Source organism: Coregonus lavaretus, assembly GCF_964263955.1.
Source record: "Coregonus lavaretus genome assembly, contig: HAP1_SCAFFOLD_320, whole genome shotgun sequence".
Classification (NCBI taxonomy): domain Eukaryota; kingdom Metazoa; phylum Chordata; class Actinopteri; order Salmoniformes; family Salmonidae; genus Coregonus; species Coregonus lavaretus.
In genome coordinates, this window is record NW_028159255.1 from 276,048 (window position 1) to 296,047 (window position 20,000).

The 20,000-nt window shown below is 41.7% G+C and overlaps 1 protein-coding gene across 1 annotated transcript in view; it reads left to right on the plus strand.

The window, feature by feature from the left end:
• LOC311123107 (low-density lipoprotein receptor-related protein 3-like) overlaps positions 1 to 20,000 on the plus strand; it is a gene marked incomplete at both ends in the record, with an annotated part of 56,120 nt that overhangs the window by 18,399 nt on the left and 17,721 nt on the right. Inside the window, 6 exons of the mRNA XM_084197381.1 lie at positions 3,138 to 3,343; positions 14,950 to 15,143; positions 15,520 to 15,720; positions 16,211 to 16,432; positions 17,184 to 17,390; positions 19,638 to 19,799. Of these exons, the coding sequence (XP_084053507.1) occupies positions 3,138 to 3,343; positions 14,950 to 15,143; positions 15,520 to 15,720; positions 16,211 to 16,432; positions 17,184 to 17,390; positions 19,638 to 19,799 (1,192 nt within the window). The remainder of the gene's footprint in view (positions 1 to 3,137; positions 3,344 to 14,949; positions 15,144 to 15,519; positions 15,721 to 16,210; positions 16,433 to 17,183; positions 17,391 to 19,637; positions 19,800 to 20,000) is intronic.

Below are 20,000 nucleotides of genomic sequence, written 5' to 3' on the forward strand. Positions count from 1 at the left end.
ATAGTAGAGGTACCACTGATGATAGCAGAGGTACCTACCACTGATGATAGTAGAGATACCTACCACTGATGATAGTAGAGATACCTACCACTGATGATAGCAGAGATACCTACCACTGATGATAGTAGAGGTACCACTGATGATAGCAGAGATACCTACCACTGATGATAGTAGAGGTACCACTGATGATAGTAGAGGTACATACCACTCAGTGGAGGCTCCTCAGAGGAGGAAGGGGAGGACCATCCCCCTCAGTGAATTTCATAAATATATCAATAGTGAAACATTGCATACACACCTCTGTCTAACTCAATCTACAATACACACCAACCCTCTCTCTCTCTCTCTCTCTCTCTCTCTCTCTCTCTCTCTCTCTCTCTCTCTCTCTCTCTCTCTCTCTCTCTCTCTCTCTCTCTCTCTCTCTCTCTCTCTCTCTCTCTCTCTTTCTCCCTCTCTCTCTCTCTCTCTCTCTCTATCTCTCTATATATCTTTCCCTCTCTATCTAACTTAATCTACAATACACACCAACCCTCTCTCTCTCTCTATCTCTATCTCTCTCTCTCGCTCTCTCTCTCTCTCTCTCTCTCTCTCTCTCTCTCTCTCTCTCATTCAATTCAAGAGGCTTTATTGGCATTTGGAAAGTATGTTAGCATTGCTAAAGCAAGTGAAATAGATAAGAAACAAAAGTGAAATAAACAATAAATATTAACAGTAAACATTAAACTCACAAAAGTTCCAAAAGAATAAAGACATTTCAAATGTCATATGATGTCTATATACAGTTTTGTAACGATGTGCAAATAGTTAAAGTACAAAAGGGAAAATAAATAAACATAAATATGGGTTGTATTTACAATGGTGTTTGTTCTTCACTGGTTGCCCTTTTCTTGTGGCAACAGGTCACAAATCTTGCTGCTGTGATGGCACACAGTGGTATTTCACCCAACAGATATAGGAATTTATCAACATTTGTGGGTCTGTACAATGTCAGGGAAATATGTGTCTCTAATATGGTCATACATTTTGCAGGAGGTTAGGAAGTGCAGCTCAGTTTCCACCTCATTTTGTGGGCAGTGTGCACGTAGCCGGTCTTCTCTTGAGAGCCAGGTCTGCCACTGTGTACTCCACAGGAGGTTGGTGGCACCTTAATTGGGGAGGACGGGCTCGTGGTAATGACTGGAGCGGAATCAGTGGAATGGTATCAAATACATCAAACACATGGTTTCCAGGTGTTTGAAGCCATTCCATTTGCTCAGTTTCCCGGCCATTATTATGAGCTGTTCTCCCCTCAGCAGCCTCCACTGGTGTACTCTCTGTTTAGGACCAAATAGCATTCTAGTTTGCATAGTTTTTTTTTTAATTCTTTCCAATGAGCCAGTCATCTCATAGAAGAGGAGAGGAGATATTGATCTGTAGAGTCTGTATGAGCCAGTCATCTCATAGAAGAGGAGATATTGATCTGTAGTCTGAATGAGCCATTCATCTCATAGAAGAGGAGATATTGATCTGTAGAGTCTGTATGAGCCAGTCATCTCATAGAAGAGGAGATATTGATCTGTAGTCTGAATGAGCCATTCATCTCATAGAAGAGGAGAGGAGATATTGATCTGTAGTCTGTATGAGCCAGTCATCTCATAGAAGAGGAGATATTGATCTGTAGAGTCTGTATGAGCCAGTCATCTCATAGAAGAGGATATATTGATCTGTAGAGTCTGTATGAGCCAGTCATCTCATAGAAGAGGAGATATTGATCTGTAGTCTGGATGAGCCAGTCATCTCATAGAAGAGGAGATATTGATCTGTAGTCTGGATGAGCCAGTCATCTCATAGAAGAGGAGATATTGATCTGTAGTCTGGATGAGCCAGTCATCTCATAGAAGAGGAGATATTGATCTGTAGTCTGTATGAGCCAGTCATCTCATAGAAGAGGAGAGGAGATATTGATCTGTAGAGTCTGTATGAGCCAGTCATCTCATAGAAGAGGAGAGGAGATATTGATCTGTAGAGTCTGTATGAGCCAGTCATCTCATAGAAGAGGAGATATTGATCTGTAGTCTGGATGAGCCAGTCATCTCATAGAAGAGGAGATATTGATCTGTAGTCTGGATGAGCCAGTCATCTCATAGAAGAGGAGATATTGATCTGTAGTCTGGATGAGCCAGTCATCTCATAGAAGAGGAGATATTGATCTGTAGTCTGTATGAGCCAGTCATCTCATAGAAGAGGAGAGGATATATTGATCTGTAGAGTCTGTATGAGCCAGTCATCTCATAGAAGAGGATATATTGATCTGTAGAGTCTGTATGAGCCAGTCATCTCATAGAAGAGGAGATATTGATCTGTAGTCTGGATGAGCCAGTCATCTCATAGGAGAGGAGATATTGATCTGTAGAGTCTGTATGAGCCAGTCATCTCATAGAAGAGGAGAGGAGACATTGATCTGTTGGAATCCTGCCGCCCAACGCTTCTGCTTCTCTCTACCACTTAGCAATGATCTCAGCATATTGCTGGGTGATAACACACACGCACACCCTCATTCATTCAATTCATGCACTCGCTAGAGTAGCTGAGCCATCAGGGATGATGTAATGCTTTTGTCAGTGCTTCCTGTTTCCTCCTCCCGTAAGTAAACATCCTGCTGACTCCTTAAACACTTCTCTCTTTCCTCACTAGTCCAATCAGATCATCTAGCGTGTGTATAGGGGTTAAGTATCTGTGACCATGTTTCCCTAACCCTTGTCTAACCCACGTCCCTCCTCTGTCTCTCTGTATCTGTGACCATGTTTCCCTAACCCTTGTCTAAACCACGTCCCTCCTCTGTCTCCCTGTATCTGTGACCATGTTTCCCTAACCCTTGTCTAACCCACGTCCCTCCTCTGTCTCCCTGTATCTGTGACCATGTTTCCCTAACCCTTGTCTAACCCACGTCCCTCCTCTGTCTCCCTGTATCTGTGACCATGTTTCCCTAACCCTTGTCTAACCCACGTCCCTCTTCTGTCTCCCTGTATCTGTGACCATGTTTCCCTAACCCTTGTCTGACCCACGTCCCTCCTCTGTCTCCCTGTATCTGTGACCATGTTTCCTTAACCATTGTCTAACCCACGTCCCTCCTCTGTCTCCCTGTATCCTCCCCCTAGCTTCCCTAACTTTGACCTGGAGGAGTCAGGTCAGTGCCAGGGGGACTGGCTGCTCCTAGGCCCCACCTGGAGAGAGGAGTACCGGGTGTGTGGCTCCCTCCTCCCCCCTCCTTTCATCTCCTCCAGGGGAAGAGTCTGGCTCCACTTCCACTCCCAGGCCAACAGCTCGGGACTGGCTCAGGGGTTCAGGCTGTCTTATATCAGAGGTGAGAGAGACTTCCTGGATAAATACAAGTTAAGTCAATTAATAAAGTGGGAGGGAAGAGAGTGCGCCTGTTTTGTGCCCTGGAGTGTGTTTGACGCATTTCTGCGTAAAACCTGTATTTTGCGGATTAAAGCCTGTTGTTCTGTGATTTACCCTCCTGCGCCTGACTTCTTCAACACCACCTCATCACAAGAGGAGAGGAGAGGAAAGGAGCACTTTGCAAAGCTTGTCCTATTTTACCCCAGGACAGCGTGTTACAAATCAATAAGCAGCAATTGAGTGCGTTAGTAAAGCTGTCTGACATTGAGCTGTATTGGCAGAAGACATTGATGAGAGTCGCACTTTCCCCAAAAACACCACAGGTAGTTTGTTGTTTGGGGTTATTTTAGTTGGGTGGGTTTTTTTTTTTTCGGGGGGAATGGATCAGCTTAATATTGCAGATAGATTGTATCTTCTATCAATGTAATTGTCTGCATCACTTCCAATCCACCATGTTTTTTATATATATACTCCCCTTTATTACTTTTCAACCCCACCATCCTTTCCCTACTTGGAGTAAATTAGTGAACAACAATGCCCAGGCCTCTACTTCCGGTCTATACTTACTATCTACACCTTATGGACACAGTTAATTTTACAATAATTCTATTATATATATATATATTTTTTTTATTTTATTTTTTTTTTGCTCCTGAACTTCTTCTACTCTCAACCTCTCCGATCATTTTCATGATGTCCATCCGGTTTGCTTCTATATGCCATATCTTTCTAACTGTGCTCTTTCACAAAAGCTCTCAACCTATAAAATATATACTTATTATGAACACAGTATGCTTTACGTTAGTTATCTTGTTGTTATTAGTTGTTGTTTGTTGTTATTAGTCCCATCCTTCAACTCCATTCAACACCACCCATCTATCTCTTAACACCATCCATATTGGATTTCTGTTTGCCATATATTTTTCTATTGTACTGTGATGTTTTACAAAAGTCTGAACCATTCTATTCTCATTGTTTCTACAGATTGTAAATTGAAAAAAACATTTTTGCTAAAAGTATTATTTTATTATTGATCGATTGACTACGACTTTTCAGATCACCCAGTAATGCTATCTGCAGAGTTAGCTCCATGTAAATATTACAATCCTTAAGCCATTCCTGGACCTGTGTCCAAAAACAAGCTAGAAATGGACAGTACCAAAACAAATGATCTAATGATTCTGTCTTCACAGCAAAATCTGCAGAGCTGGGAAGATTGTATCCCCCATATAAATAACATTCTATTGGTAACAAGAATTGTATATAATAATTTAAATTTAAAGATTCTAATTTTTGAATCCGGTGTCGTTTTGCGTGTCAGTTCATAAACACTATGCCATGGGATCGGTACGTCAAAAATCTCTTCCCAACTATTTTACAATCTATATGGGACGGCTGTCAATCCTTTGGTCCTTAAGTGAAACTGATATACTTTTTTATTTATCACAGTTTTCCAATTATTTGGTTGTAATTTTGGGTAGAGCAGACATTTCCATATGTTTTTGTTAGCTGCATGTGCGACATAACTCCACCAGTCCTACCGATTATATCATTTATGAAGATTATAACTTTTTTAAACATTCTGTCAAAAAATTTAGTTTTTTTGTCAATTAGTATATTTGAATTTAACCACAATATTTGTTGCATTATTTGTTCTGTAGTTTCTGGAGGATTAAATTGAAATTGCAACCAACTTTCTATGGCTTGTTTTAGAAATAGTGATATTTGGGAGATTATTTCCTTTTCAAATAACTGCAAATGAGTTGTTGTAATCTGAATAAAGGGAAAAATGCCTTTCTTGAACATTGGGTGAGACAATCTTACTAATTTGCTTGAGAACCAGTTCGGATTTACGTATAACTTTTGTATGACTGAAGCTTTTAGTGATAGGTCTAATGCTTTAATATTTAATCATTTCTGTCCTCCAAATTCATATTCATTATATAAATATGCCCTTTTAATTTTGTCTGGCTTGCCGTTCCAAATAAAATTGAATATTTTTTTCTCATATAATTAAAAAAACTGTTCACTAGGCGTAGGCAAGACCATAAGCAAATAGGTAAACTGGGATAATACTAAAGAGTTAATCAGGGTGATTTTTCCACAAATTGACAGGTATTTTCCTTTCCATGGTAGTAAGATCTTATCTATTTTTGCTAACTTTCTATAAACATTTATTGAAGTGAGATCATTTATTTCCTTTGGGATATGTATTCTGAGTATATCCACATCACCATCAGACCATTTTATTGGTAAACTACATGGTAATGTAAAAATTGTATTTTTTAGTGATCCAATACGTAATATAGTACATTTGTCATAATTTGGTTGTAATCTAGAGAGGTTAGAAAATGTATCTATATCCTTTATGAGGCTGTGGAGGGATTCTAGCTGTGGATTTAAACGAAAACATGAATCATCAGCGTACAATGACACCTTTGTTTTTAAGCCCTGGATTTCTAATCCTCTGATATTATTATTGGATCTGATTTTAATAGCTAACATCTCGATGGCCACAATAAATAGATATGCCGATAGTGGACAACCTTGTTTCACTCCTCTTGACAGTTTAAAACTTTCTGAGAAATAGCCATTATTTACTATTTTACACCTAGGGTTACTATACATGATTTTGACCCATTTTATAAGAGATTCTCCAAAATTGAAATGCTGCAGGCATCTCTACAATTAGCTTCAGTTAGAGGAGATGGAGGCGACTGAAAAGAAAACATATGCTTAAAGTACTTTGTTTCTTCCTTCAAAATATCATTTGGTGAATTATGGGTGACTCCGTCAATTGTAACCAGTTTCATTAAATTATTTTTGGTAGCATTTCTATGTTGAAGATTAAAAATAATTTTGTGCATTTTTCCCCATATTCCATCCAGTTTGCTTTATTTTTATAATATATTACACTTGATCTTTCTTGAATAAGTTTCTCCATTTCTTTTTGTTTTTCCTTTTTTATTGCCATCTATCTGTTCTGTTAGACTTTCTATTTCCTTTCTTAGTATAATTTATTCTGAGCCTCTATGTTCCAGTTTTTATTGCCATCTATCTGTTCTGTTAGACCTTCTATTTCCTTTGTTAGTATGGACTCTTTTGACCTAAATTGCTTTTGTTTTCGAGATGAGTACTGAATTGCATGGCCTCTAAAGGCACATTTAAAGGTGTCCCATACAATAAGGGGATTCGCTGTACCTATGTTATGTTGGAAAAAGTCAGTTATAAATTCCTTTGTTCTAATTATAAATAAATTATCATCCAATAGGCTTAGATTACATTTCCAATATCCTCGCCCACGTGGAAATTCAGTAAGAGTAATGTATATGCCTATTATATGATGGTCCGACCGCATTCTGTCCCCTATCAACACTTTTTTTTACTTTTGGTGCCAACGAGAATGAGATAAGAAAGAAGTCAAGACGACTAGCTTGATTGAGTCTCCACCATGTATTTCTCATTAGATCAGTATATTTAAGCCTCCATATATCTACTAGTTCTAATGTATCCATGACATTCACAATTTCCTTAAGAGCATGTGGGTGATTGTTTGTGGTGTGTTTTCCTTTACGGTCCATTGAGCTATTTAAAACAGTATTATAATCCCCCACCATAATAATATTGTCTTGAATTGCTTGCAGGGTTGATAATTTATTATATACAGTGGGGAAAAAAAGTATTTAGTCAGCCACCAATTGTGCAAGTTCTGCCACTTAAAAAGATGAGAGAGGCCTGTAATTTTCATCATAGGTACACGTCAACTATGACAGACAAAATGAGGGGGAAAAAATCCAGAAAATCACATTGCAGGATTTTTAATTAATTTATTTGCAAATTATGGTGGAAAATAAGTATTTGATCAATAACAAAAGTTTCTCAATACTTTGTTATATACCCTTTGATGGCAATGGCACAGGTCAAACGTTTTCTGTAAGTCTTCACAAGGTTTTCACACACTGTTGTTGCTGGTATTTTGGCCCATTCCTCCATGCAGATCTCCTCTAGAGCAGTGATGTTTTGGGGCTGTCGCTGGTCAACACAGACTTTCAACTCCCTCCAAAGATTTTCTATGGGGTTGAGATCTGGAGACTGGCTAGGCCACTACAGGACCTTGAAATGCTTCTTACGAAGCCACTCCTTCGTTGCCCGGGCGGTGTGTTTGGGATCATTGTCATGCTGAAAGACCCAGCCACGTTTCATCTTCAATGCCCTTGCTGATGGAAGGAGGTTTTCACTCAAAATCTCACGATACATGGCCCCATTCATTCTTTCCTTTACACGGATCAGTCGTCCTGGTCCCTTTGCAGAAAAACAGCCCCAAAGCATGATGTTTCCACCCCCATGCTTCACAGTAGGTATGGTGTTCTTTGGATGCAACTCAGCATTCTTTGTCCTCCAAACACGACGAGTTGAGTTTTTACCAAAAAGTTATATTTTGGTTTCATTTGACATTCTCCCAATCCTCTTCTGGATCATCCAAATGCACTCTAGCAAACTTCAGACGGGCCTGGACAGGTACTGGCTTAAGCAGGGGGACACGTCTGGCACTGCAGGATTTGAGTCCCTGGTGGCGTAGTGTGTTACTGATGGTAGGCTTTGTTACTTTGGTCCCAGCTCTCTGCAGGTCATTCACTAGGTCCCCCCGTGTGGTTCTGGGATTTTTGCTCACCGTTCTTGTGATCATTTTGACCCCACGGGGTGAGATCTTGCGTGGAGCCCCAGATCGAGGGAGATTATCAGTGGTCTTGTATGTCTTCCATTTCCTAATAATTGCTCCCACAGTTGATTTCTTCAAACCAAGCTGCTTACCTATTGCAGATTCAGTCTTCCCAGCCTGGTGCAGGTCTACAATTTTGTTTCTGGTGTCCTTTGACAGCTCTTTGGTCTTGGCCATAGTGGAGTTTGGAGTGTGACTGTTTGAGGTTGTGGACAGGTGTCTTTTATACTGATAACAAGTTCAAACAGGTGCCATTAATACGGGTAATGAGTGGAGGACAGAGGAGCCTCTTAAAGAAGAAGTTACAGGTCTGTGAGAGCCAGAAATCTTGCTTGTTTGTAGGTGACCAAATACTTATTTTCCACCATAATTTGCTAAATTCATTAAAAGTCCTACAATGTGATTTTCTGGATTTTTTTTTCTCAATTTGTCTGTCATAGTTGACGTGTACCTATGATGAAAATTACAGGCCTCTCTCATATTTTTAAGTGGGAGAACTTGCACAATTGGTGGCTGACTAAATACTTTTTTCCCCACTGTATATTGTCAAAGAATTGTGGATCATCATTATTTGGTCCGTAAAGGTTAATGAGCCATATCTGTTTATGGTCCAATAACATATTTAAAATAATCCATCTACCTTGCGTATCTATTTCGACAATTTGCACATTCGGATCGAAATTACTATTAATTAATATCATCACCCCTTTTGAATTTCTTTGCCCATGGGAGAAGTATATTCCCCCCCCCCCCCCCCCCATTCTTTTTTCCACGCTACTTCATCTCGAATTGTTGAATGAGTTTCCTGTATACAATAGATATTATATTCCTTCTCTTTGAGCCATGTAAATATTGTTCTTCTTTTGTTATTATCAGCTAAGCCATTACAATTATAACTGGCTATACTTATTTCACCATACACCATAATGAGATACAAGTTTCAAGTCTATTTATCATTATATATGTTTGTAAATTTACCAATAAAAAATACCGTAATGATTGAGTGTCCATATAGCTGTACCGTGATATTTGCATTACTACGGAGTAACCCTTCAATTGTTCTCCACTAATTCCCCCGCTAAAGCCCCTCCCCATCCCAAGTTGGTGGTCCTCTGTAGCTCAGCTGGTAGAGCACGGCGCTTGTAACGCCAAGGTAGTGGGTTCGATCCCCGGGACCACCCATACGTAAAAATGTATGCACGCATGATGAAATACGCTTTGGATAAAAGCGTCTGCTAAATGGCATATTATTATTATTATTATTATTATTATTAAGTTGGGCCGTCATCCCAGTGATCAGCATCCCACCCCCGTCCCCCCAGATCCCTACGGCCCCGAGAGGCCAGGACCCATCCATCGAAAACAGCACACAGTGCCACCCACAAAACAGAAGCAGATTAACCGCCAAAAGCATGTCCAATGCTTTCACCTCTATATATATATCTATATAACTATTTTTTTTTTTTAAATTATGCATATCCTATTTTCCATCATTATCAATTAATATGCGTAATAATGTCGGCAGTTCATGCGTAGGATTGTAACATATAACCCGGATTGCCATTGTATTACATTTAATTCATTGACAAGCAATTATTATCCTAGCAAATAATTCCCGTGGTCCATCCCATACCCCCCCCTCCCCCCCAACATCCCCACCCCCCCACAACAGATGCCAGACAAGCACACACGCACATACTCACATACTCCAACACACTCAACCCCCCTCCTCCACAATCCACCATAAAATCAGATACTCAACGGCTGTTATATCCCAGAGCCCAACTCGAGAAATAACCTGATTTACGAGTGCACATACAGTTAAAGCTGATTGAGAAAGCATGCAGATTGAGCAGAAATTGATAACAATGTGAGATTTGATGAATCTACTTAATCTATGTCAAGTCCTAGGTGATGGAGATCAGATCCACCCTCTTCACCTGAGACACAAACACTCTGATCCCCTGTTGTAACCATTTTCCCAAGCATCTCCGTGCGGTCAGACCTTTGATTATTTTGTGCCACCTGGGCCACAATGATAAACCCCCTCTCTGATTGTCCGAGTGTGACCCCCTCCCCATGGGTTACTGCAGCCAGTGTTGCCAGCACTGCCACTACCTGGGTGGGCGTACCCCACCGGAATCCCCACCGGCTAGGTAAAAGGTCATCAAGGTTCTCATTAGCAGCTTTGAGAATTTCCTTGTATATTATGCTCTCCCATCAGGGGGCTCTGGCTTTGTAGGACCAACCCTGCCAGGCTTGCTCAGAATATTGAGGGGGCGGTGCTGCTCAAGTAGGTCTCTGACCGCATTTATTTCTCTGTTTAGGCTGCATACTCACAGCAGGTCCATAAAAGAGATGGGAACTTCTCTTTGGTGCATGGGTCGCTCAGGTGGGTGTCCAGGTTATAGGGTTGGGGATCTTCCCATCATGATAGGACAATAAAGATTAGATGTATACTATATTTAAACATGTATATCCCTCATCTACACAAAATTGAAAGCTCTCTCTCACTACCCCTGCTCATAGACCCCCGGTCGGCTCTGGGATATGCAACCATTATCCCCTCTCACTCACTTAACGCCGCACCTTTTCAAACACAAAAATGCACACCACATGGTTGACTGGGGAAGAAATGGGCCGAGCGTGCAAACGCACCCGCATCCACATCTGCTGCAAGGGGGAAAGGATGCCAGAGAGAACACAGGACCAACCACAACAACCATCCGCCAAAACAACAACCTCCCGCCAAAACAACAACCTCCCGGCAAAACAACAACCTACCGCCAAAAAAGCCATGTTCTAATTATTTGTGTTTAAAGATGTATTATTCTGCTTGTTATGTCGTTTTATCCTTTTATAAAATACTATACTTACTATAAATGTTATTTAATATTACAATCCCTATCATTGCTAGTATCGGGTGCTCCAATATTCGACTCCTCTATTACAACTTTTAGAATAGCCATGGAGTAGTCTTTGTGTCTCTGAACATTTGGTTGTCAATATATAGTTTATCCACCACGAGTACAACACGTTTCCCTTTTAATCTGTTTTCCTTGAAGATTGGATACAGAACTTTGCGCCTTTCTACAATCTCCCTCGGGAACTGATCATTCATGCCTATTTTCGTGCCAGCAAGTCTTTTTCCTAGGCTTTTCACCATAGCTTTATCTTTAAAAAAAAGAAGCAAATGTGACAACGATTGGGCGCTCATATTTCTGTCCTCTTTTTCCGAAACGGTGTACACGTTCGAGTTGGATTTTATCGACCGCCTCGAGTGGGATTTGTAGCGCTGTATGCAGGAAGTCCTTCATAATATTCTCTGTTATTTCTCCTTCCTTTTCCTGGATACCCGTAAGTACTAGATTTTCTCTCATCGATCTAGTTTGGATGTCTAGTAAGGCTTCTCTCAGAAGGTTGTTCTCCTTTTTTAGTTCCCTAACGTCCGTTTCCATCTTAGTGACTGTCACTTTAAATTTTTTGGTTTCTTTCTCCATTACCAAAGCTTTTTCGTCACTCATTTGAAGACTCGCTTTCAACTCTTTTACGTCTTTACTGACCAATTCTAGTATGCCCAATTTGTCATTTATCGACTTCAACAGGTCGCGTTCCACACTTACCATACCCAGTGGTGAAAAGCATATATCATCTGTATCAGTCGATGAGTCGCGTTTCCTTTTGGGGATCGGCTCTCCACGCTTATCTTCAGTCATGTTTGGGTGTTGCGTGTTGTTGTAATATTTGTCGATATATTTCTCTAGCTTTATAATCTGTTTTGTGTTATTATCCAGATTGAATTATATTAACTGCGAATATATGAAATGCTAATATTTAGTCTAACTTACTGATTTTGAATATTATGTTTTTATCTTGAGGTGTTTTGTACCGCTTTCTATTCAATACGCCATCTGGGTTATTTTTGTTGGGTGGTTTGTTGCTGGATAGTTTGTTGTTGGGTAGTTTGTTGTTGGGTGGTTTGTTGTTGGGGGTGGTTTGTTGTTGGGTGGTTTGTTGTTGGGTGGTTTGTTGTTGGGTAGTTTGTTGTTGGGGTAGTTTGTTGTTGGGTGGTTTGATGTTGGGTGGTTTGTTGTTGGGTAGTTTGTTGTTGGGGGTAGTTTGTTGTTGGGGTAGTTTGTTGTTGGGTAGTTTGTTGTTGGGGGTAGTTTGTTGTTGGGGTAGTTTGTTGTTTGGTGGTTTGTTGTTGGTTAGTTTGTTGTTGGGTGGTTTGTTGTTGGGTAGTTTGCTGTTGGGTAGTTTGTTGTTGGGGGTAGTTTGTTGTTGGGTAGTTTGTTGTTGGGTGGTTTGTTGTTGGGTGGTTTGTTGTTGGTTAGTTTGTTGTTGGGTAGTTTGTTGTTGGGTGGTTTGATGTTGGGTAGTTTGTTGTTGGGGTAGTTTGTTGTTGGGTAGTTTGTTGTTGGGGGTAGTTTGTTGTTGGGGGTAGTTTGTTGTTGGGGTAGTTTGTTGTTGGGTAGTTTGTTGTTGGGGGTAGTTTGTTGTTGGGGTAGTTTGTTGTTTGGTGGTTTGTTGTTGGTTAGTTTGTTGTTGGGTGGTTTGTTGTTGGGTAGTTTGCTGTTGGGTAGTTTGTTGTTGGGGGTAGTTTGTTGTTGGGTAGTTTGTTGTTGGGGGTAGTTTGTTGTTGGGGTAGTTTGTTGTTGGGTGGTTGTTGTTGGGTGGTTTGTTGTTGGGTGGTTTGTTGTTGGGTAGTTTGTTGTTGGGGGTAGTTTGTTGTTGGGGGTAGTTTGTTGTTGGGTAGTTTGTTGTTGGGGGTAGTTTGTTGTTGGGGGTAGTTTGTTGTTGGGGTAGTTTGTTGTTTGGTGGTTTGTTGTTGGTTAGTTTGTTGTTGGGTGGTTTGTTGTTGGGTAGTTTGCTGTTGGGTAGTTTGTTGTTGGGGGTAGTTTGTTGTTGGGTAGTTTGTTGTTGGGGGTAGTTTGTTGTTGGGGTAGTTTGTTGTTGGGTGGTTGTTGTTGGGTGGTTTGTTGTTGGGTGGTTTGTTGTTGGGTGGTTTGTTGTTGGGTAGTTTGTTGTTGGGGGTAGTTTGTTGTTGGGGGTAGTTTGTTGTTGGGTAGTTTGTTGTTGGGGGTAGTTTGTTGTTGGGGGTAGTTTGTTGTTGGGGTAGTTTGTTGTTTGGTGGTTTGTTGTTGGGTGGTTTGTTGTTGGGTGGTTTGTTGTTGGGGTAGTTTGTTGTTGGGTAATTTGTTGTTGGGTGGTTTGTTGTTGGGTAGTTTGTTGTTGGGTAGTTTGTTGTTGGGGGTAGTTTGTTGTTGGGTAGTTTGTTGTTGGGTAGTTTGTTGTTGGGGGTAGTTTGTTGTTGGGTGGTTTGTTGTTGGGTAGTTTGTTGTTGGGGGTAGTTTGTTGTTGGGTGGTTTGTTGTTGGGGTAGTTTGTTGTTGGGTAGTTTGTTGTTGGGTGGTTTGTTGTTGGGTGGTTTGTTGTTGGGTGGTTTGTTGTTGGGGTAGTTTGTTGTTGGGTAATTTGTTGTTGGGTGGTTTGTTGTTGGGTAGTTTGTTGTTGGGTAGTTTGTTGTTGGGGGTAGTTTGTTGTTGGGTAGTTTGTTGTTGGGTAGTTTGTTGTTGGGGGTAGTTTGTTGTTGGGTGGTTTGTTGTTGGGTAGTTTGTTGTTGGGGGTAGTTTGTTGTTGGGTGGTTTGTTGTTGGGGTAGTTTGTTGTTGGGTAGTTTGTTGTTGGGTGGTTTGTTGTTGGGTGGTTTGTTGGGTGGTTTGTCTGAAGTTTCACAGCCAGTGGAATATTTTTCCTAAAATACATAATCCATGTTTGGCCGTAGGTGATGTGTACTCTAGCTCTGACATGGGAAGGCAATTTTACTTCCAAAGAGCTTTCTACACTAGTGTTTAGGGCTCTGAAAAACGTTTTACTTCCAAAGAGCTTTCTAAACTCTAGTGTTTAGGGCTCTGAAAAACGTTTTACTTCCAAAGAGCTTTCTAAACTCTAGTGTTTAGGGCTCTGAAAAACGTTTTACTTCCAAAGAGCTTTCTACACTCTAGTGTTTAGGGCTCTGAAAATATGTTCCTCTTGAACTCTTCAAGTAGTTAAAAGGGGTGATGACGATGCCACTTGATATTCTTGTGGTTTAGTGACGTTTATCTTTTCCCTTTAATGCCTGAGGTGATGGCCTGTCTGTCTGTACATGTTGTGGTGCCGTCTCTTATTTCCTCCACTCTAGTTGGCTGGCTGTAGTTAGTGTCAGTGTTATTGATGTGTCTGTGTTGTGTCTGTAGGTATGTCAGTGTTGTTGATGTGTCTGTACTAATGTGCCTGTGATAATGTGCCTGTAATAATGTGTCTGTGATAATGTGCCTGTAATAATGTGTCTGTGATAATGTGCCTGTAATAATGTGTCTGTAATAATGTGTATGTGATAATGTGTCTGTAATAATGTGCCTGTGATAATGTGTCTGTACCAATGTGTCTGTGATAATGTGTCTGTGATAATGTGTCTGTGATAATGTGCCTGTGATAATGTGTCTGTGATAATGTGCCTGTAATAATGTGTCTGTGATAATGTGTCTGTGATAATGTGCCTGTAATAATGTGTCTGTGATAATGTGTCTGTGATAATGTGCCTGTAATAATGTGTCTGTGATAATGTGTCTGTGATAATGTGTCTGTGATAATGTGTCTGTGATAATGTGTCTGTGATAATGTGTCTGTGATAATGTGTCTGTAATAATGTGTCAGCAGTGTGTCTCTCCCTCCAGGTCGTCTGGGCCAGTCCCGCTGTCAGAGTGATGAACTCCTGTCTGTAGTTTGTAGTTATGTCAGTAATGTGTCTGTTGACGTGTCAGTAGTGTTAAGGTCTCTGTGTCTGTCATTGTGTCCGTTCCCCCAGGTCGTCTGGGCCAGTCCAGCTGTCAGAGTGATGAGTTCCTGTGTGGTAACGGTAAATGTCTTCCCCGGGCATGGCGCTGTAACGGCCTGGATGAGTGTGGTGACGCTACTGACGAACGGAGCTGTGTACCCCCTCCCACCCCTCCCCGCGCCTCCCTCTGCCCCCCCGGCACCGCCCCCTGTACCCAGGCCCAGGTAGGGAGCCTAGAGGTTAGAGAAGCCGGCCAGCAACTAGAGGGGAGGAAAAAAAACTCTGATAGGAACAATGTGCTACACTGGGCTGACCCATTGGTTCCTACCTCTCGGGTGTGTGTGTGTGTGTGTGTGTGTGTGTGGGTGTGTGTGTGTGTCTGTGTCTGTGTGTGTGTGTGTGTGTGTCTGTGTGTGTGTGTCTGTGTGTGTGTGTGTGTGGGTGTGTGTCTGTGTCTGTGTCTGTCTGTGTCTGTGTCTGTGTCTGTGTCTGTGTGTGTGTGTGTGTGTGTGTGTGTGTGTGTGTGTGTGTGTCTGGGGGATTTCCGTTCCCAGATACAATAATAAGGAACAATAAAGTTGTATTCTTCTTCTCCTCCAGTCCACCCGCTGCCTGCCCCCCTCGCTGCGCTGCAACGGAGCCCAGGACTGCCCCGACGGCTCGGACGAGGCCGGGTGCCCCGACACGGCCTGCGGGAAACGCCTGGGGAACTTCTACGGAACATTCGCCTCCCCAGACTTCTTCCGCTCCAACCGCAGCGCTGTGGGGGAGCTGAGGTGCTCCTGGCTACTGGACACTCGGGTAGGGAGGAGTTCAACACCTTCAAGATTTCACACAATCCATTAGCTGATGGGCGCTAGGGCCGATCAATCAATTCATTGTAGTTTGTATTTTTCTAAATAAATAGATTGATAAATAATCGTTCTCCTGGCAAAATATAGTAAGACGTGTGCATGCATACCAGACACATGCTAACTGATCTATAGCAGAGTTAAAGAGCTGAACACATGCTAACTGATCTATAGCAGAGTTAAAGAGCTGAACACATGCTAACTGATCTATAGCAGAGTTAAAGAGCTGAACACATGCTAACTGATCTATAACAGGGTTAAAGAGCTGAACACATGCTAACTGATCTATAGCAGAGGGGAAAAAGCTCAATCAAAACAGAAGCTTGTTTATTTAACTGGCTGTCCAGCAATGGAAAATCACTTAAATGAGTTATTTTGGATTTTCATACGGATGCTGTCGGTCGACTAATTGATGAATCTAACTCTCCTCCTCCTCCTAGGACCCGAAGCCCATCCTGTTGCAGCTGGACCTGGGGTTAGGGCCAGGGGACTCCCTCCATGTCTATGATGGGCTGGTCCAGAGAGCAGAGCGCCTCCTGCAGGCCCTGTCTCATCATAACAACAGGAGACCAGCCCTATTAGAGTCCAGTAGAGGACAGATGAGTCTACTGTACCTGGCCCAGCCACGCAGCCCTGGGCATGGATTCAACGCTACATACCAGGTAGGCTAACCTTAACCCTGACCCAGCCACGCAGCCCTGGGCATGGATTCAACGCTACATACCAGGTAGGTTAACCCTAACCTTAACCCTGACCCTAACCCTAACCCTGAGCCTGACCCTAACACCAGATAGCCCCGGCCATGGATTCAACGCTGCATACCAGGTAGATTAGGTTTGGGACAGTGGGACTGTAAATGGTTGTCTTGATGATGAAGTGCTCTGTTTTGTTTTCATGTGTTTTGTGTTTAGAATTGTCATTGGTATGGCCCAGAGTTTTTCCTGACCAGGCAGAAGCCTGTGACTAGTACCCATAGTTTTTCCTGACCAGGCAGAAGCCTGTGACTAGCACCCAGAGTTTTTCCTGACCAGGCAGAAGCCTGTGACTAGTACCCAGAGTTTTTCCTGACCAGGCAGAAGCCTGTGACTAGTACCCAGAGTTTTTCCTGACCAGGCAGAAGCCTGTGACTAGTACCCAGAGTTTTTCCTGACCAGGCAGAAGCCTGTGACTAGTACCCAGAGTTTTTCCTGACCAGGCAGAAGCCTGTGACTAGTACCCAGAGTTTTTCCTGACCAGGCAGAAGCCTGTGACTAGTACCCAGAGTTTTTCATGACTAGGCAGAAGCCTGTGTCTAGTACCCAGAGTTTTTCCTGACCAGGCAGAAGTCTGTGACTATTACCCAGAGTTTTTCCTGACCAGGCAGAAGCCTGTGACTAGTACCCAGAGTTTTTCCTTGACTATTCTACCCTGTAGGTGAAAGGTTACTGTTTCCCGGGGGAGCACCCGTGCGGAGGGGACCAGGGCTGTTACTCCGAGCGCCAGCGCTGTGACGGGTACTGGCACTGCCCTACGGGGCGCGACGAGGAGGACTGCCCAGTTTGCCAGGAGGGGGAGTACCCCTGTGAGGGGGGCAGTGGGGCCTGCTACCCTGCCTCTGAACGATGTAACAACCAGAAGAAGGTAATGTATCAATCAATCAATCAATCAATCAATACTTTATTGTCCTATTGTACAATTCTGATTTTTTTTTAAATCGTTGTGCTAAAATCCTGGATATAGGAGAGGGACCCATGAATTGAAAATAATCTAGTTACAGTCCATTTTCTGAGTATGCTTCTGATAAAGATCGTTGTGTCGAAACACGCAAGCTTTTAATACATTTAATCTAATTATTTGTCACGTGCTTCGTAAACAACAGGTGTAGACTAACAGTGAAATGCTTACAGACGGCCCTTTAATCACTAAAGATACACAAATAAAAAACATGAAATAGTTACATAAGGAATTAACTTTTACCTTTATTTAACTAGGCAAGTCAGTTAAGAACAAATTCTTATTTACAATGACGGCCTACACATAAGGAATTAACAAAAGAGCACAGTGAATTGAAAACAATCTATTTAGTTGCTTAAATCTTCCATTTTTGGAAGACAACCCAAATACTTTATTGTGTTATCCTTGATGTAGCCCTGCTGCCAATTATTTGATGTTTTGGCTACAGTGCCTTCAGAAAGTATTCACACCCCTTGACTTTTTCCACATTTTGTTGTGTTACAGCCTGAATTTAAAATGGATTAAATTTAGATTTTTGTCACCGGCCTACACACAATACCCCATAATGTCAAAGTGGAATTATGTTTTTTTTTAAATGTTTACAAATGAATAAAAAATGAAAAGCTGAAATGTCTTGAGTCAATAAGTATTCAACCCCTTTGTTATGGCAAGACTAAATAAGTTCAGGAGTAGAAATGTCCTTAACAAGTCACATAATAAGTTGCAAGTTGCAAGGAGTCTGTGCAATAATTGTGTTTAACATGATTTTTGAATGACTACCTCATCTCTGTACCCCACACATACAATTATCTGTAAGGTCCCTCAGTCGAGCAGTGAATTTCAAACACAGATTCAACCACAAAGACCAGGGAGGTTTTCCAATGCCTCGCAAAGAAGGGCACCTATTGGTAGATGGGTAAAAATAAAAAAAAGACATTGAATATCCCTTTGAGCATGGTGAAGTTATTAATTACACTTTGGATGGTGTATCAATACACCCAGTCACTACAAAGATACAGGCATCCTTCCTAACTCAGTTGCCAGAGAGGAAGGAAACCACTGAGGGATTTCACCATGAGGCCAATGGTGACTTTAAAACCATTACAGAGTTTAATGGCTGTGATAGGAGGAAACTGAGGATGGATCAACAACATTGAAGTTACTCCTCAATACTAACCTAAATGACAGAGTGAAAAGAAGGAAGCCTGTACAGAATACAAATATTCCAAAACAAATATGCATCCTGTTTGCAGTAAGGCACTAAAGTAAAACTGCAAAAAATGTGGCAAAGAAATTAACTTCATGTCCTGAATACAAAGCGTTATGTTTGGGGCAAATCCAGCACAACACATTACTGAGTACCACTCTTCATATTTTCAAGCATAGTAGTGGCGGCATCATGTTATGGGTTTGCTTAGGACTAGGGGGTAAAAGAGCTAAGCACAGGCAAACTCCTACGGGAAAACCTCGTTCAGTCTGCCTCCCTACAGGCACTGGGAGACAAATTGACCTTTCAGCAGGACAATAACCTAAAACACAAGGCCAAATACACACTGGAGTTGCTAACCTAGACAACATTAAATGTTTCCTGAGTGTGCTTAGTTACAGTTTTGACTTGAATCGGCTTGAAAATCTATGGCAAGACTTGAAAATGGCTGTCGAGCAATGATCAACAACCAAACTTGACAGAGCTTGAAGAATGTTGAGAAGAATAATGGGTAAGGAAGACTCCCAGCTGTAATCGCTGCCAAAGGTGATTCTAACATGTATTGACTCAGGGGGTGAGAATACTTGTGTAAATGAGATATTTCTGTATTTCATTTTCAATACATTTGCAAAAATGTCTAAAACATGATTCCACTTGGTCATTATGGGGTATTGTGTGTAGATGGGTGAGATTTTTGATTTATTTAATCCATTTTGAATTCAGGCTGTAACACAACATAATGTGGAATAAGTCAAGGGGTATGAATACTTTCTGAAGACACTGTATCAACATATTCTCCATCAATCTAATCTACACACTGAGGATGAAAAAACTCTGGTATTTTTCCATTCTTGGAAGACAATCAGTAGAAAGATGTTTGGACCACAATGGAAATGTTTCTATTATGTTTTGGTTGTAAATATACAGATATCTCTCATCCATTCCAGTGCCCAGACGGTTCCGATGAGAAGAACTGTTTTGACTGCCAGCCGGGTAACTTCCACTGTGGCACCAACCTGTGTATCTTTGAGACGTGGCGCTGTGATGGTCAGGAGGACTGTCTGGATGGTAGTGATGAGAGAGACTGTTTGGCAGCTGTGCCCAGGAAGGTACAGAAAACCATCATTTGATGGGTTCTCACATCTGGCCTATTTCACAAATGTGTATTATATACGCACGTGTGAATTGGAAATGTGTTTCCTGCATATCCCACTGTCCAGTGCCCCTGGAGCAATTAGGGTTAAGTGCATCGCTCAAGGACACATCGACATATTTTTTTACCTTGTCGGCTTCGGGATTCAAACTAGCGA